The sequence below is a fragment of the Sordaria macrospora genome, chromosome 3 (genome assembly GCF_033870435.1).
Source record: "Sordaria macrospora chromosome 3, complete sequence".
In the NCBI taxonomy this organism is placed as follows: Eukaryota; Fungi; Ascomycota; class Sordariomycetes; order Sordariales; family Sordariaceae; genus Sordaria; species Sordaria macrospora.
This window is the reverse complement of record NC_089373.1, coordinates 935,204-950,913: the sequence shown is the minus strand read 5'-3', so window position 1 is coordinate 950,913 and position 15,710 is coordinate 935,204. Positions and strand designations below refer to the sequence as shown.

The 15,710-nt window shown below is 52.7% G+C and overlaps 5 protein-coding genes across 5 annotated transcripts; 3 read left to right on the top strand and 2 right to left on the bottom strand.

The window, feature by feature from the left end:
- Positions 1 to 108: 108 nt before the first annotated feature.
- SMAC4_01739 (uncharacterized protein) lies at positions 109 to 2,513 on the bottom strand. Its single transcript, XM_003348669.2, has 2 exons — positions 2,130 to 2,513; positions 109 to 2,070 (listed from the first exon to the last, which is right to left on the bottom strand). The coding sequence occupies exons 1-2, from the start codon at positions 2,386 to 2,388 to the stop codon at positions 878 to 880; spliced, it is 1,452 nt and encodes a 483-aa protein (XP_003348717.1). The 5' UTR covers positions 2,389 to 2,513; the 3' UTR covers positions 109 to 877.
- A 660-nt stretch (positions 2,514 to 3,173) lies between these two features.
- SMAC4_01738 (uncharacterized protein) lies at positions 3,174 to 5,324 on the top strand. The gene is made up of 2 exons (XM_066089639.1): positions 3,174 to 3,621; positions 3,687 to 5,324. The coding sequence occupies exons 1-2, from the start codon at positions 3,398 to 3,400 to the stop codon at positions 5,185 to 5,187; spliced, it is 1,725 nt and encodes a 574-aa protein (XP_065946402.1). The 5' UTR covers positions 3,174 to 3,397; the 3' UTR covers positions 5,188 to 5,324.
- Positions 5,325 to 5,714: 390 nt separating this feature from the next.
- SMAC4_01737 (uncharacterized protein) lies at positions 5,715 to 7,115 on the top strand. The gene is made up of 2 exons (XM_003348666.2): positions 5,715 to 6,372; positions 6,499 to 7,115. Exons 1-2 carry the CDS (start codon positions 5,915 to 5,917, stop codon positions 7,013 to 7,015), a joined length of 975 nt encoding a protein of 324 aa, XP_003348714.2. The 5' UTR covers positions 5,715 to 5,914; the 3' UTR covers positions 7,016 to 7,115.
- An 89-nt stretch (positions 7,116 to 7,204) lies between these two features.
- Positions 7,205 to 7,985, bottom strand: SMAC4_01735 (uncharacterized protein). Its single transcript, XM_003348665.2, has 3 exons — positions 7,775 to 7,985; positions 7,411 to 7,645; positions 7,205 to 7,345 (listed from the first exon to the last, which is right to left on the bottom strand). Exons 1-3 carry the CDS (start codon positions 7,887 to 7,889, stop codon positions 7,327 to 7,329), a joined length of 369 nt encoding a protein of 122 aa, XP_003348713.1. The 5' UTR covers positions 7,890 to 7,985; the 3' UTR covers positions 7,205 to 7,326.
- Positions 7,986 to 8,586: 601 nt separating this feature from the next.
- On the top strand, positions 8,587 to 15,536 carry SMAC4_01734 (uncharacterized protein). The gene is made up of 3 exons (XM_003348664.2): positions 8,587 to 9,219; positions 9,373 to 9,553; positions 9,609 to 15,536. Exons 1-3 carry the CDS (start codon positions 9,075 to 9,077, stop codon positions 15,100 to 15,102), a joined length of 5,820 nt encoding a protein of 1,939 aa, XP_003348712.1. The 5' UTR covers positions 8,587 to 9,074; the 3' UTR covers positions 15,103 to 15,536.
- Positions 15,537 to 15,710: the final 174 nt, after the last annotated feature.

Below are 15,710 nucleotides of genomic sequence, written 5' to 3'. Positions count from 1 at the left end.
TGTTCAAGTAACTAATGTGGGCAAGACAAACAACGACTACAGCCCACTATGAATCATATCTTGGGATGCGAAGCCGTGCAATGACATGAACAAGAAATCACTTGCGCAAGCTTCAGCGAACGAACGTTGAGTTGAAGAATGTGTTTTCTCTATTTTGCTGGTCTGAAGATAGAACTCCCAGACGATATCCTACGATGTGTGAAACATCAGCATAGGCCGCCATGCTTCGTGGTCAAATAACTACCCACGGAAGCTTCAACGCGGACAAATAGAGCGTGAAGTATCATCACTCTTACTACACTTGCTGAGGCAAGCACGTTTACAGGAGATGTTCCCAAGGGTTCTCTTGCATCATTGCCCACCAACCTTGCGGAAGTCAACTCTTAAAGAGTCGGGACAACGAGCCTTCTATAATGGAAAATTCGATCTACCAACGCTCCGTTCAGCGCCGTTCCTGGGATGGAAATCGGCCCCGGCTTTCTCGAGTGAAAGCATCGCTGGATTTTGTTTTGGGGGCAAGGACAGGAGGGAATGACTCGTTTGCTGACTTGCGTCAAACAAAGCAAGATGGGATGGGCAAACTAAAAGAAAGGGGAGAGAGGGTAAGAACAAGCTGCGCGGCGAACCACACAACCGAGCGTATAATGTCAATTGGGTATCTGACTGCTCGTTCCAAAAGGTCCAAGGACGCTGTTCTCCGCTCCGAATGTCCAAGACGATGTGTCTTGCAATGTTTGAAATCACTAACGCCATGCTTGTAATCCAAGTCTCCCAACATACCTGATGATGATGTGCTTTCGTAAAGAAGGTGCAAGTAAATGCCCTATGAAGCCTCTGTAATGTGTCATGCAAAACCAAAAACCAGGACCATGCGATATTACTCCATAATGTGCTGGAACAAAGGCGAGATCGACTCGCCATAGTGGTTCCGACGAATTGCTTCCGCAAGGAGATAAGACAAGTCAAGAACATGCAGCTTCGTAGCGTTGCGAGCCTTTTCCTCTGGGATGGGGTAGCTGTTTGTCACGAGGATGTGATGAATGGAGTCGCAATCCTGCAACTGCTCAAGACAGTCAGCGCCAAAGACGGCATGAGTGGCAATGCAGTAGACCTTCTTGGCCAGACCACGCTTGACAACCGTCTCGGCAGCAGCAATCCAAGAACCCGGCTTGTCGATCATGTCGTCAACAATGAAGACGGTGCGGTTCTTAACGTCTCCGACAAGGGTGACCATGTGCTCCACCTTGGGATCCTTCAGGATCTCCTCATCCTCATCCGAACTTTCAGCTGCATCACCCGAGCCGCCGAGAGCGGCGTGGTGCTGAGAGTGCAACGAAGCGTACGACATGGTCATCGGGTCGTCTCCAGCGACACTGGTGGCTGTAGAGACGGCCGGCGACTCGAAGTCGTCAGGGACGATGTGGCCGTGGACAAGGCGAGCCTGGGTGACCTCATGAACACGCTGGTCGTTGTACTCGAGACCGTCCTCGCCTTCCTCGTCGACACCGTCAAGAGCCAAGGTTGAAGAACGCAGGCGAGAAGGCAGGGACTTGGCGCTATGCAAAGACGACCCATGGGGACGGCGCGCGGGGCTTGCAGCGCCTGCGACGGGCTGGGTAATGTTGCTTGTTGGGATCTCCTCAGACTCAACGGCCTCAATGACCTGCTCGCCGATGGGGTCCAAGACAGCGTCAATTGGGTTGAGAATCATGCTGCCAGTCATGTTGCCGTTGCCTCTCTTCTTGTCGGTGGTGACCATGCCGAAGTTCAACTTGAGAGCGTCAGCAAGCGACGTGACGCGCTTGGTACCACCGGCGTTCTTGGAGACAACGACGGCCTCTTTCCAATCGGGAACGTTCTGCCTGATCCAGCGGGCAATGAGAGGCTCGGCGTGGAGGTTGTCGACAGGGCACTTGAAGAAGCCCTGCATCTGAGAAGCGTGCAAATCGACCGTGATGATGTGCTTAACACCAGCAACGCCAAGAAGATTGGCCAGCATTCTCGCAGTGATGGCGCCGCGATGCGACTTCTTCTTGGACTGGCGACTGTAGGGGAAGTACGGCAGGACGGCTAGAGAGGGCCTGGTCAGCCTTCACACTGGATGGATTGCTGTTGAGCGGCAGACATACCAGTGATCTTGCTGGCAGAACCTCCCTTGCAAGCAGAGATCATGATGAGCAACTCCATGATGGTATCGTTAATCTTGGGGCTGCCGGACTGGACGACGAAGACATCCTTCTCGCGGACGCTGGTGAGGATCCGGACGCTTGTCTCTCCGTTCGAGAACTGGGTGAGCTCAGCATCAGCTGGCGTCATACCCAGGTTTTCGCATACTTTGCCGGTGAGTGCTGGGCACGAACTGCCCGAAAAGATGAGGGTGCCGCGCATTGTGAAAAAAAAAGAGTGTTGGTGAGTTCGGGGAAGGAAGTTTCGGGAGCGGGATTTGAGGGGAGGAAATTTAGTTTTTTTTCAATCTTGTCCTCGTGCCCCGCAGCGATCCAAGCAAAAGTGGGTCAAATGGTTGAAAGGAAGCATCTCCCAGCCGATGTCGTTTCGGCGGCGCCTGCCATTTTCATGTACAGTTGCCGCAGCTGCAGCGTTGCCCTGACAGCCCTGATAAGATAAGCGTACAGTGTGCGGGGAACGATGCTATCATCTGAAGTCATGATAATAATTGAACACAACCACTGCACTGCAACTAGCACACAACGTTGGTATGTAAAAGATGTTGTAAAAGAATAGTAAACTTTTAGAAATCGTCCATGACCAGATGGAATCTTTCCTAAAGGAAATTTTCCTGGGAAGTGACTGTCAAGGGCAATAGACACAAGGCGGCAAAGATGCCTACCACGGTCCATGCTCCTTCCATTCTTAACTGGTCACTAGCATGAAGGCGGCATCAGCAAGGTGCCATGAAAAGCGTCGTCGTTTCCATCCTGTTTCTTGCAGGTCAAAGTCAATGGTGGCAGATAACTTAATGACAGCCTCAGAGCGGAGCTACTGCCATGATTCCTAGGTTCAAAGAACAGGAACTCAGCGAGATACGTTCTTCATAAAAGATGCCAAACACCATGGAACCCCACGATCAACGAAGAGGGCATCAAATTCCAATTCGCACTGTCTAACTTCATGTCGAAACACACCAACACTTCAAAGAAGCCAGTCACGATTCTGATGTTCCGAAGTTTCAACCACACTCCGAGCAATCGCTTGGCAGGAGACCCTTAACATACTAATACGCCCTCACGTTGCCAGGATAAATTCCCACCCAGGACCGCCGCCTACGGAAGACTCACGAGTCACGCCGTTCGGAAGGGACCAGAACTCACCACATCGCTGGGACCGCGCCTACCAAAAACCAAGCGGCAGACGAGGATATCAAGATCATCAACCGAATATGGGCATTCCACACCTCAGGAAACATTTGGAGCCTTATGCCCAGCGAGGCGCAATCCAACCAAGCAACCTGGTCATCGATGGACCTGCACTTGCATATCACATCTTGAATCTCTGTCGAATAAAAACCATCAAGAACAGTCCCTTTGAGCAGCCTACCTACGAGCTGCTAAGCCGGACTACTCTTGAATGGCTTGAGAGGGTCAGAGCGTGCGGTCTCACAATGTAATCCGAACTCCTTGGCCCAAACTCTCCCGTCAGCATGCTAATTTTCGCCATGGCTTTCGAAGTTCGAGGATATTTTTCGATGGCTACCTTCCTACGTCCAAGACGGATGAACGGACCAAGAGGCTCATGAGAACCTCCAAGGATCTGCAAGGGTTTCATCGCAAATACGCAAATGGAATGACACAGGGCCGCACTGGCTGGAATTCCAACAGGAGAGTCGACCTGTTCCCCGAGGCACAACCAAGTCACAGCGGAGTGAGCCCACCGCCACCGGCATTCTTCGTTCCCTCCATCATCGACGCTCTGAGACAGTCCGAGCATAACGCCTCACAAACAAAGGTTGTGCCGGGAGAGGCCGACGTCTTCTGCGCCCAGTATGTCCGGGAACATGGCGGGACAGTTCTGACGTCTGATTCGGACCTGCTCGTTCACAACCTTGGACCCAACGGCAGCGTCGTCTTCTTCTCGGATATTGAATCCAACCCAGCCGGCACAGAGCTTACCGGCTTGCAATTCAAGAGTTCTGACATTTGTGAGCGTCTCTCGCTGCAGCCTGAGGATGGCCTTTCGTGTCTGGCGTTTGAGCTCATAATGGACCCGCACATCACTCTTGAGCAAGCGGTCTCCAAAGCCAAGAGCAAGTACTCCATTGCAGCCTATCCAGGCGCGCACAAGGAGTTTATTGAGCAGTATCTCTCCCCTGAAACGGGGTCTCAGATCCCGGTCGAAGCATCCGTCGTGTTGGACCCCCGGATATCAGAAATCGTTCTTCGATGTCGGGATAAGAAGCCGGCGATGTACCTCCCTTTCCTGTTGGACTCTCCGACTCGAACCAGTGCGTGGGAATCAAGCAAGGACATCAGGCAACTGGCATACGGTATACTCCAGACAGTGACTGGGTCGCCAATACCGACGGTTGCCGAATTTAGGAGGCTTGATCAGCCATCAGCAGGAACACCTATCAAGGTCCCGCCTATCTCAGAGGTTGAGATGGACGCAGCTGTGCTTGAGGATGTCTTGTCATTGATCATCAAGAACGTGAAAAACTCCAAGGCGGTTTGGATGACACTCTCCGTCTATCAGGACGTGGTCATGACAACCAGCCAAGGGAAGGTCCAGCCACTCAGCCTGAAGCTACTCCAGCAGGCAGTGGACGAGAAGCTCGACATAACCTCTTGGGAGTGTGTTCACTTTCTTGCTCAATGTCAGGCGACTTATTATTCCCTCAGGATGCTGCAACAAATAATGCAGTACGCGGCCACTCAGGGCAAGGGGCTATCGCCCGCCCTGAAGGAATTGCAAGATTGCTTATCCAGGCTTCCTTCTCTCCCGGATTTCCCGACCATCTTCAACTTCCCAGAGATGCTTCAGCTGATCATCGACAAAAGGGGACTGTCCTGCTTGACAAAGATATGCGCCGATCAGGACGACATGGTACCCCAGCTGGAGGCTATCATGCAGCCCAAAAAGCAACAAAAGTCGAACAAGCGGAAGAACTCGCAAGAGCCTGAGGCAAGACCGCGATCTAACAACCCATTTGCGCTCTTGGATGCAGAGTGCTGAATGTCAAGACCGACTAGAGCTCTCTAAAACAAACCGAACGATACGAATATACCCAGTTCAAATATACTGTCTTGCTTGATGAAACCAACCGGAACATACAATCTTCACTCCTCAGTTTCTTAGGGCTGCTTCTCTGTGGCTACAATTGTCAACGCTTTGTCATGTCTCTGCTAAAGGCCACACTTGATATCTCAATTGATATATGCATCTGTCATACCAATTGGTGCCATACCAACATCCTGTCTCTGTTGGCATCTTTCTCTGTGTTCCAGTTTTCCAAAAGCTTTGCGACATCGCGATAAGGTACCCTTGCCAAGCAATGGAATCTTGAACCACTGTGCCCCTGGCGGGCTGCAATGGAACCCTGCTGGCCAAGAGGGTCCACCAAAAAGGCTCTTATCGTTATCGCGCACTAGCAAATGCCCCTCTAAAAATTTTAGCACCCCGCCAAAGCCCAAAAGTGCCTGGGGGGCATGGCAATTCGCAGTGCGGCAGGTGCCCCACGCTTTTCTTATCAGATCTTCGAGTCCATCGTCCAGGTCGTCGTCGTCCTCCTCCAAAGTGCTCTGTCTCCCGTCCCGTTTCCTGATCCATCTATTCCACCTGTTTATCTACGCCCCTTGCTCGTTCTCTCTGGGTTCAACTTGCGATTGACTCGCAAATTTCTCCTCCCATTGCGTAATTCGCGAATCAATTCCGAGAAAGTCCGACACAAGTTTCGCCCACAATGTCTGCCACCATCGCTAGCCTGCGCGAGAGCCTCTGCTCCGAGACGACCCCACTGCCCATCCGGTTCCGCGCCCTCTTCTCGCTCAAGCACCTTGCCGTCCAGAACAAGGGCACCGCCGAGTCTCTTTCGGCCATCGAGGCCATTGCCGCCGCCTTCTCTTCCCCCTCGGCCCTCCTCAAGCACGAGCTGGCCTACTGCCTCGGACAGACTGGCAACGATGCGGCTATCCCCTACCTTACGCAGGTGCTCGAGGACCTGCAGGAGGACCCCATGTGCAGACACGAGGCCGCCGAGGCGCTGGGTGCGCTGGGCAACGCCGACAGCTTGAACGTGCTCCAGAAGTACCTCACCCGCGAGGGCGAGGACGTTTCTGTTAAGGAGACGTGCGAGATCGCTATCGAGAGGATAGAGTGGGAGAACTCGGAGCAGAGGAAGCAGGAGAAGCTGCGCCAAAGGTAACGTACACTTGCGACGACGATGCAAACACCATTTCTACAACGCCGGCATTCCATCCCATCAAATTGATTGGCAGTCACATTTGCGCACGCGGCCTGAGCTAACCGCATAAACTACCATTCCAGTGACTTCGCCTCGGTTGATCCCGCCCCTCCCATGGCCGAAGACGACGAGAAGCAAACAGTCGAGACGCTCGAGAAGAAACTACTAGACACATCGATCCCCCTCTTCAAGAGATATCGCGCCATGTTCGCCCTCCGCGACCTGGCCTCTCCTCCCGACCTCCCCACTGCCGTTCCCGCCGTCCTGGCCCTTGCCAAGGGTCTCAAGGACACGTCCGCCCTGTTCCGCCACGAGATCGCCTTTGTTTTCGGACAGCTTTCGCATCCCGCTTCCATCCCTGCCCTGACCGAGGCCCTCAGCGACCTCAACGAGGTCAGTATGGTCCGCCACGAGGCCGCCGAGGCTCTTGGCAGTCTTGGTGACGAGGAGGGTGTCGAGGCGACGCTGCTGAAGTTCCTCCACGACAAGGAGAAGGTTGTTCGCGAGAGTGTTATTGTTGCGCTGGATATGGCCGAGTTTGAGCAGAGCGGTCAGGCTGAATACGCGTTGATACCCGAGGTTGCTAGCAAGGCGTTGTAAAGATGGAGTAGAGTTTCTCGTGTTGTTTCGTTGGTTGCTTGTTTCTTTTCGGGGCGAATCATGGATGGATGAATGGGTATTTCAAAAAGTGTCTATGTCTCTTCTCTCTCAGGATAATACCAATGCGACTGGTCGTCGGTCCTGACAAAAAAGAAGGGGTATCGTTGTTGTAGTTGTAACAAGGCAAAGCCATCATTACTAAGTCTCGGCTTGCCATTGCTGGTGCTAGCTGTCCCATATATCGTTTGATCCAAAACGATGCGCGAACCCAAATAGCATCCCAATTTCGTAAATCGATGCGCTCTTTGCGCTCAGTTGTTGACCGACCATCTGTGGACATCGAGTTAGCACAAAGACAGGACAACCCACAACTAAAAGCGTCCGGTGTCGCATACCTCTCACCGCAGTCGCAGTTGTAAAGAATTGTTGAACCTTCGTCGGCACTTCTCTGCTGGACTTCGGAGTAACGGATACCGCGCTTGCCGCACTTGGGGCACTCGGTGTTGGAGTCGATTCTCTCGGTGTTGAGCTCGTGTCTTACGACGGTCTGGGTGACATCAAGCTTCTGGCGCAAAAGCGAGGGGAAATCGGACGGCTTCGACTTGGTGACGACGGTTCTGGAGGGACGATCTGAGACAAGATGAACGGTCAGCTGTTTGGTCTACCAACACACCCTTTTTCTAGATGAAAGCTTCTCCTTGAACGCTTTCCAAACGACAACGACCGGGGAAACGAGTTTTGGGAAATCGCATTGCGCACCTCTGTTTTCTGCACCGCAGCACTCGCAGTGAAGAATGTTCTTCTCGCTGCCCTTGGAGACGGGCAACAGGTTGCCGCAGTCTGTGCAGAAAATGAGGGATCCGATGGCAGCCATTGTCGCTGTTTTGTCAGATGTGGTGTTTGTGCCGGGATGGTGGTTTGTCTGATCGATATCGTCAGTTCGATTTTCTTGTTGTTTTCGCAGTAAACAATTCGCTATGTATGGATTGGGGACTTCAAGATTTACAATGGGCCTGCACGACGATCGATGGGACGGCAAACGATGGCAGTTGATTGGACGCTAGAAAACTTGGACCCTCCTGGTCTGCTTCCTGGCAGGCAAAACTTGGCAGCGGAAACGACTACGGCAGCGACAATGACAGCCGGGGCAGGCTAGCACCTGCCACGGGCGATGACGAGTGACGACGGAAAGCACAACCGTCGCTTGAATCACGCATGCTGGCACGGCAGGTGGGACCAATCGCCAGGCTCCAGCGCAGGCCGTGGTTCTGGGTGTTGGAATTGCAAGCCAGACGCGGCAAGCACGACCTCCACGGCGAGGAGCGCGCCAACACGCAAATCCAGGGCAAGCTGGACAAGCACGGGGCGGCCACGGCACGGCATGGCAGGTGCTACCGACCGGGGTTCGGGGACTTGAATTAGCGTTACTGCGCGCCGTACCTCCAGTACCAAGCTCACAGGGCTGTTTCCCGTGTTGGCGATTGTTGGTTGGTCGCATTGGATTGCGCCTGCCCTGCTTTGCGGATCTGGGGAAACATTTGGGTCCATTGGACTTTCCTTGAGTTTGGGTACCTGAACCTCACCTTCCGATCTTGAACTTCAACATTGACGTATCTTTATTCCTGCCCGACCCAATTTCTATCTTCATTTTAGGCAGGAGTCTCCCAGGGCTGTGATCCTTCCAAATCGATGCGACATGGACATACTTGTGCCTGCAGCTTGATTTCCTTTCCTTACCTAGCATCCGTCCTTCCAATTCTCCAAGTTCGACGCGCCCAGACCAAACCGCGAGACAAAGGCCCTCCGCGACAACACGATTCCGCCGAAAGCGTCGGATCGCATGGCAACGAATTCCGCTCCCGTCTGAACTTTGGGCTCCCGAGTCCTTACGTGCTGCCTCTCCTGCTCCTGCCGCTGCTGCTTCTGCCGTCGATGCCCTCCGGCTGGAACGACACTTGCGCCGACTAGAGCCATCAAGATCACCATGCGCTAATGCTGCTGTCAAAGTGATTAAGCAGCAACAGTAAATGTGGCATACGAACAGCCACACCACCACACCATGGATCCCAACATCCCAGACTACCATGGCTCTCAGGGCGCGCCCGCGTCCTCGACGCAACAAGCTGGCGGATTCACGAGACCGTTCGCGTTGTATGAAGCGCTGCCATATACGCCTTTCACCTCGATCGTCCCTTTCGATCCAAGTAAGATCAAACCATCCCAACTCTGCGACGCTCCATGTTTGCTCTCTTCCCCCCGTATATCTTCATACGTATTCGCTCTCGTCTTCGCTCCAATATCTTCAGGCGCAAGTAAAGCTATACTCTGGTTCTAACATTACACGTCTTCACCTCTAGGTATGTTGCCTACACCTTCGATCGGAGCTGCGTCGCCTGCCCCCAGCGTACTCGACCTCCTCAACACCCAGGACTTTGATGGCCTCAATCAAGAAGTTCACAACACAGGTCCGAGCAAACGCGTTCAACAAACTCTCAGTCAGGTTCAACACTTGATAGAGAGGGCGAAGATCACAGAGTTGTACGTTTTGACGAACAAGTGAGGAAGAGTTGGGACTGACCACCTACCTCTACAGCAAGTTCAAGACTGGACCGAGAGCATCTAGCAGCGCTGGCGCTTCTGCTGTTGCCCCAATAGCCTCGTTGGCATCTACACTCTCTCCATTCTCAAAAATGGTTTACGAGCAGACGTCGATACCGTTCAGGTACCCAACGCCAGATACTCCCTGCATGACCTTCGCAAATGGCCAGCAACCGAAAGTCGAGCGGACTACGCCCATGCCCATCAAACAAGAGTCGCCGGTCCTTCAGCCTGAAGTCAAACATAAAGCTGAGAGACAGACTCCTACCAACGCTCCGAAGAACCGTCAAGCGCATTCGCAGAACAGGGCCCGGTTTGAGATAGTGTTACCTACCAGGGCCGAACTCGAGAGGGCGCAGGCAGCTCTTCAAGCCAGTGCGAGCCAGGGAATTTCGTCAAGTGAGCCGCCAGTCTCAACCCGGCCACCTATCTCTCAGCCTCCACTTCAATTTGCGCCCATACAGCCGACACCTCAACCAGCGCCACAGCAGCCTACACTCTCGACGCCTCCCGAATTAGCTCCACCTGTCGCTTCAGAACGGCCTAGTGAAGAGGCAGCTGCTCCTCCTGCGCCGGCTCTTGTTGTTAGTCCGGCAAAGTCGACATCTCAGGCTTCCTCGAACTCCCAGAGGCCAGCTGTTGCTATTGCTATCGAGTTGCCTCATGCGCCTACCTTTGATAAGAGTGAGTATATGGCTATCCCCGATGAGCCTAACGAGCTAGTCAACCTTTCGGAGCGGAAGCGGAAACGAGAAGACCTAGATGAGGAACTGTACGGCGAGAGCTTGGGTTTCCAGCAGCGAAGCAACGCTGCCCTTCATGAGCTGAAGGTTTTCCTACAACAAGTTTTCGAGGCAGAGAACTACGCTGTTCATAATCGCACATCGAACGAATGGGTTCTGCTCACTGGGGACGGGGAAAGCACGCTATCTGCAGTGTGCCAGACCAAGGCCCAAACGCTACTGGCCAAGGTCATGCAACTGAACTGTTTTCACAAAGTTCCACTCCAAGATCTTCTCCGCTTACTTCGTTTCTGCGAAAATGCCTTGAAGCAAGCCGACTCTTTGGAAATCAAGGTTGAGGAGTCATGGGTAGTCGCTGATGTTGACTCGTGGCTCCAGCAGCTTCCTGCGTTGGAAGCAGCTCTCAAAGCTGCCAGGACAGCGTTACGCATGATGTGTGGAGGGCGTGAGGACAAGCAGCTGTACTCAGAGGATACAATCGACCAGTCACTCAACTTGTTCAAAAGAGTAATGGACGGTATCGTGATTCCGGTCGCTGAATTGAGGAGTTCCGATAACACCGCAGAGCTCTTCAAGTTACTATCCACCCAGAAGAAGAGGATTGCATCGCTCTTCAACGATAGTCAAAAGCTGTTCTCGCAGATGTCAGTACTTTTGGCCAAGATCGACACGTCGGATACGGTCACCAACACCCTGGAGTTCACGGCTTCACAACTTATTTTCCTCGAAACCGCTCATGCAGAAAGGGAGTCGGTTCTTGATACTCAGAAGTTCGATGGCTTCCGTCTGGTGGCTATGGACATGTTATCGCAGATTTTTCATTTGAACCCAGCACAACGGCAAGGTATCTTTGACGAGATTCTGACATCACTTGAAAAACTGCCACTGGGAAAACGTGCTAGGACATTCAAGCTCGTTGACGGAAACAGCATACAGCCAGTTTCTGCACTGATCATGCGATTGGTCCAAACCAGCGCAGGACAAGTTGATGAGACAAAAACACACGGAGGCAAAGCTACTCGCTCGGATGGTGACGAGGAAGAGGATGAACTGGCAGGCGCAGTCACCGCTGGGAAGCAGCTGTCGTTTGTCATTCGTGATGAGGATCACGGCGCGATTCAGCATTCGACTGCAATCCAGGAGCTTACCGCTCTTGCAACGCCCTTGATTGACACCGCTAAGCGTAACGCTTCGTATGTCATTAACTTCATTGTGAACCGTGCGTTGACGTCCACAAAATCCGGCGATACCCCGTACCGCAACCTTCTTGATCTTTTCGTGGAGGACTTTACAACCTGCATGGACAACCCAGATTGGCCGGCAGCGGAACTTCTACTTCGTCTGTTGAACTTCATGATGGTTAAGCTGGTAGAAGGTGATAAGACAAGCGTCACCGCCAAGAATATGGCGCTTGAACTGATGGGCACCATGGGCGCTGCGATCTCTAAACTTCGCAGTCATGTCCGGAAGACGGCGAATGCTTTGGACGCTAGGGATGCGGATGAGTTGGGACTATTCCTGTCGGATCTTGCTGCCTCAGCGCTGGAACTGCGATCTCGCCCGGAAACGATGGTTGCGTGGGTTGGTCCGTACCGGGCGACCTTGGAATGGCTTGAAAGCCGCTTTACCGAGGACCCACATCTCGCAAGCGCCATCAGCTTCATCATCTCAGATTGGGGCACAAAAGTTTGTGCTGGGTATGATTCTTGTGAAGACGATGACCGCGAACGCGATCAGGAGTTTGGCAGGCTGGCCTACAGGCTGCGACAGATGATCCAAGACCGCCGGTGGCTCTCCAACGAATACTCTTTTAAGAAGGTGTCACCTAACCAGGCCAAACTATCATATTCCATCACCTTGTTGCGGTCGCAGTTGTGCGAATCGTTCGGTGGTATTCTCAATATCTTGCTCGGTTCGATGGCTAGCGACCAGCCGACAGTCAGGAGTAAGAGTTTGAAGAGTATCAATCAGGTCCTGGAGACGGACCCGTCCATTCTCGATGGCGACTCTGTGGTAGTCCAGCTCATTCTGCGCTGCTCGAATGACTCGTCAACCCAGGTGCGAGACTCTGCACTGGGTCTAATTGGCAAGTGTATCAGCATGCGACCAGAGTTGGAGACCAAGATGATCGGAACTGTGGTTGACCGGTTCATTGATGCTGGACCAGGAGTCAGGAAGCGGGCTATGAAACTTGCTAAGGATATCTATCTCCGAAACAAGGGCAAGGCAGTCCGCAGTGCCATCGCAAATGGTCTGCTTCACCGTGTGCAAGATCCGGAGGAGAGCGTAAGGGACCTGGCTCGCCAGGTTATCGAAGAGATATGGTTTCTCCCCTTCCAGGAGGGCGAAAACTCTGCTCTATCCCAGATCTCCCTCTCGGACCATGTTGCTTTGATGGTTCAGACCGTGAAGCAAGGAAACGTCACCAACGTCTTGGACAAAGTCTTGCAGACTCTCTTAGCGCCGGATTCAAAATCGGCGGCGGCGTCATTGGAAGTCTGCAGGAAGCTGGTTGCAAGCATGTTCGAACTGGTGGACAACCCTGAGTCGGGAGACTCGTCTGTTCCTTCGGGCCGCGATGCTCTGACGGTCCTTCAGATTTTTGCGAAAGCTGATCCTAGTCTTTTCACGTTTGAGCAGCTTCGACTTCTCAAACCTCATATCGATAGCATGAACAGCAGCGAAGACCTGGTTGTCTCGAGGGCAGTCGTTGTCATCTACAAACTAGTTCTCCCGCAGGTCTCGAGCGTTCACGACGAATTCCTTACGGATGTTCGCAACAAACTCTTGCCTGCCGTTCCGAAGGTTACCAGAGTCTTGCTTGATGACATTGTGGCATGCCTCTGGATTATTAGCGAGCGGCTAAACAACTCGGACAATCTCGCAAGACTCGTGTGCTCCAGTTTGGTGGCCATGAACCACATGCGCGTCACTAATCCGAACAAGCCCCTGGACGGGATGCCGAGGAAGCAGTTTGAACGATACTCGCTGATCGTGGGTATGATTGGCAAGCATTGCAATCTTGATAGCCATTTTGAACTGTTCAAGTCGAAGCTTGGTCCTAAAATGACAGGGTCCTCGATATCAAAGCTTATGGTTGATATCGTGGTGCCATTTGCGTCCCCTATCCAACCTTTGGATGTGAGGAAAGCGGCACTCGACTCGGTCGGCCTGGTGTGTCAGTCTTCTCCAAGGAACTACGTGGCCGCCAACGTCTACACAACATTCCAGCAAGTCTTTGACGAACAGAATCCGGTACTGGAATCCATGGTCTTGCGTTCTTTCAAGGGGTTCCTCTTTACGGAGGAGAAGAGATCCGAACAGGCCCCAGCAACTGCGGCTGACGATGGCAAAGGCAAGAAGAAACGCGAGCTGACTGTGATCGGAGGCACAACCTATGATGATGTGGCCAGTGCGACGACTCACCGATTCCTCAAGGAAATCATCCGTATCGCCACCGCGACTCAGGACGAGCATGCTTTCTTGGCAGTTGAGGTCCTTGCCAGCATTAACCGTCAAGGTCTGGTTCATCCCAAGGAAACGGGCGTGACGTTTATCACTCTAGAGACTTCGTCTAATCCCCGTATCTCTGAGCTCGCCTTTCTGGAGCACAAGTCACTTCATGGAAAGCATGAAACTGTTGTTGAACGCGAATACGTCAAGGCGATACAGTCGGCATTCGCGTATCAGCGCGATATTGTCAAAGATCCGCGTGGCGCAACAGTCAATCCATTCACCCCTAAGCTTCATCTCATGATGGAGGTACTGAAGATCAGCAAGTCCAAGAATCGTCAGAAGTTTCTGGAGAAGCTCTGCACCCAGGTGGACTTTGATGTGTCGAAACTCGAACTGACAGGTGAGGAGATCCCTCCTCACGTTCAGTATGCCCGATTCATCATCGAGAACATGGCCTTCTTCGAGTACATGACGGTGGGCGAGCTCCAGTCTACTGTTTACACGATGGAGAAGCTAGTTACATCAACGGGGTCAACCATCGCTCAGATCATTGAGTCGGAGGTTTTCCAGGTCCGCATGGACGCTATCGACGGTCCCGCGCCTGAGCCCGAGCCGACACCAGCACCTGCGCCTACACTAGGAGAGCAGCCCGATGAACAGCCGATGGTGCCTGTTCAGCCTGCCCAACCAACATTGGCTGATATTGACATTCAGCGCCTTCGCCAGTTGACAGCAGGGTCCATGATCCTTCTCGCCGTTTGGGAAGTCCGCACCTACCTCCGTCGTCTTTACAACATGGGCACCAACCGTCGCGAGCAGAAGGCCAAGATCCAGGGCAAAGACCTATCTCGTCCACCGACCAAAGTCCAGGGCGTCGTCGGCGACAAGGTTTGGGAGGAACTAGGGACTATCATGACCGGTCTCGTATCCCGTGAGCGCATGAGGCAGACGTGCAAGGCGTTCGTGGAGCTCATGAATGTTGACAAGGAGTTCCTTGTTCAGGATGAAGACGAGGACGAGGACATGATGGACGCCGGGACACCGTCGAGCGGGGGCGAAGAGGATGACTACGATGAGGCAGGTCCAGGCACTGGTCCCGGAAGAGGTAGAAAGAGGAAAGCAAGCGCCTCAGGTCCTAACGGGTCACCCGCTCTGAAGAGGAGAGGAAGGCCACCAAGAAGCAATTCCAAGGGACCGCAAGGGCCGCTGAAGAAACGCGGCCGACCTAGAAAGAATCCGTTGACCGAGGCGAGCCAACAGCATGACGATATGGAGGCGGGTTGGATCTGATTTTCATAGTCTGGGTTCATTCTTGTGATCTACATTGCTTTGTGGGACTGGTGTCCCAAGGCACGGATGGAGGGGTGCATTGCGTCCTGAACATAGATACCAGGTTGGCGAAGTCACTTGCTAAGTGGTAAAGGTTGCTGGCGCTTGCCGTGATTTGCTTTTGGAGAGATAAAATGTCAGGGATCATCTCAATCATCGGAGGCTAGCAAAATGGAATGGTCATGACAGGGAAGGAAGTAAATGGCGTAACGGAAAAGATGAATGAATGATCTGAGACCAGAGCAGGCAGTCATTAGTGGGCATCAATGAAAATTAATTGCATCATATTCATTACAAAGCTCTTTCTATGTATGCTTTTTTTTTGGTATTTGAGATGGGATCGACATTCTACGTCCATGGTATCTGCTCAAGGACAGACAAGTAGGACGATTAAGCTCTTAGAGAATCCAAACCTTCTAACTTGGCTTGAATCTGGATGATATGTCTTCGGGAGAATTTGGAAGTGCAGTGAAGCAAACTGCCCAGTTCGTAATGAACCTCTTTGAAACACTCACTCACTATACACCCTATCTCCATGGCTTCTATGTGGTCTTTTGCCTCCTCTGGGT

What these genes read in the sequence shown, in the direction of transcription:
- SMAC4_01737 (XM_003348666.2), top strand. Translation starts at nt 5,915, where the DNA reads ATGTCTGCCACCATCGCTAGCCTGCGCGAGAGCCTCTGCTCCGAGACG. An exon ending in CAGGAGAAGCTGCGCCAAAG is followed by an intron (nt 6,373 to 6,498) that starts GTAACGTACACT and finishes CTACCATTCCAG; the next exon opens with TGACTTCGCCTCGGTTGATC.
- SMAC4_01735 (XM_003348665.2), bottom strand. Translation starts at nt 7,889, where the DNA reads ATGGCTGCCATCGGATCCCTCATTTTCTGCACAGACTGCGGCAACCTG. An exon ending in CTGCGGTGCAGAAAACAGAG is followed by an intron (nt 7,646 to 7,774) that starts GTGCGCAATGCG and finishes ATCTTGTCTCAG; the next exon opens with ATCGTCCCTCCAGAACCGTC.
- SMAC4_01739 (XM_003348669.2), bottom strand. Translation starts at nt 2,388, where the DNA reads ATGCGCGGCACCCTCATCTTTTCGGGCAGTTCGTGCCCAGCACTCACC. An exon ending in TTCTGCCAGCAAGATCACTG is followed by an intron (nt 2,071 to 2,129) that starts GTATGTCTGCCG and finishes GGCCCTCTCTAG; the next exon opens with CCGTCCTGCCGTACTTCCCC.
- SMAC4_01734 (XM_003348664.2), top strand. Translation starts at nt 9,075, where the DNA reads ATGGATCCCAACATCCCAGACTACCATGGCTCTCAGGGCGCGCCCGCG. An exon ending in GATCGTCCCTTTCGATCCAA is followed by an intron (nt 9,220 to 9,372) that starts GTAAGATCAAAC and finishes CTTCACCTCTAG; the next exon opens with GTATGTTGCCTACACCTTCG. An exon ending in AGGGCGAAGATCACAGAGTT is followed by an intron (nt 9,554 to 9,608) that starts GTACGTTTTGAC and finishes CTACCTCTACAG; the next exon opens with CAAGTTCAAGACTGGACCGA.
- SMAC4_01738 (XM_066089639.1), top strand. Translation starts at nt 3,398, where the DNA reads ATGGGCATTCCACACCTCAGGAAACATTTGGAGCCTTATGCCCAGCGA. An exon ending in AGAGCGTGCGGTCTCACAAT is followed by an intron (nt 3,622 to 3,686) that starts GTAATCCGAACT and finishes TGGCTTTCGAAG; the next exon opens with TTCGAGGATATTTTTCGATG.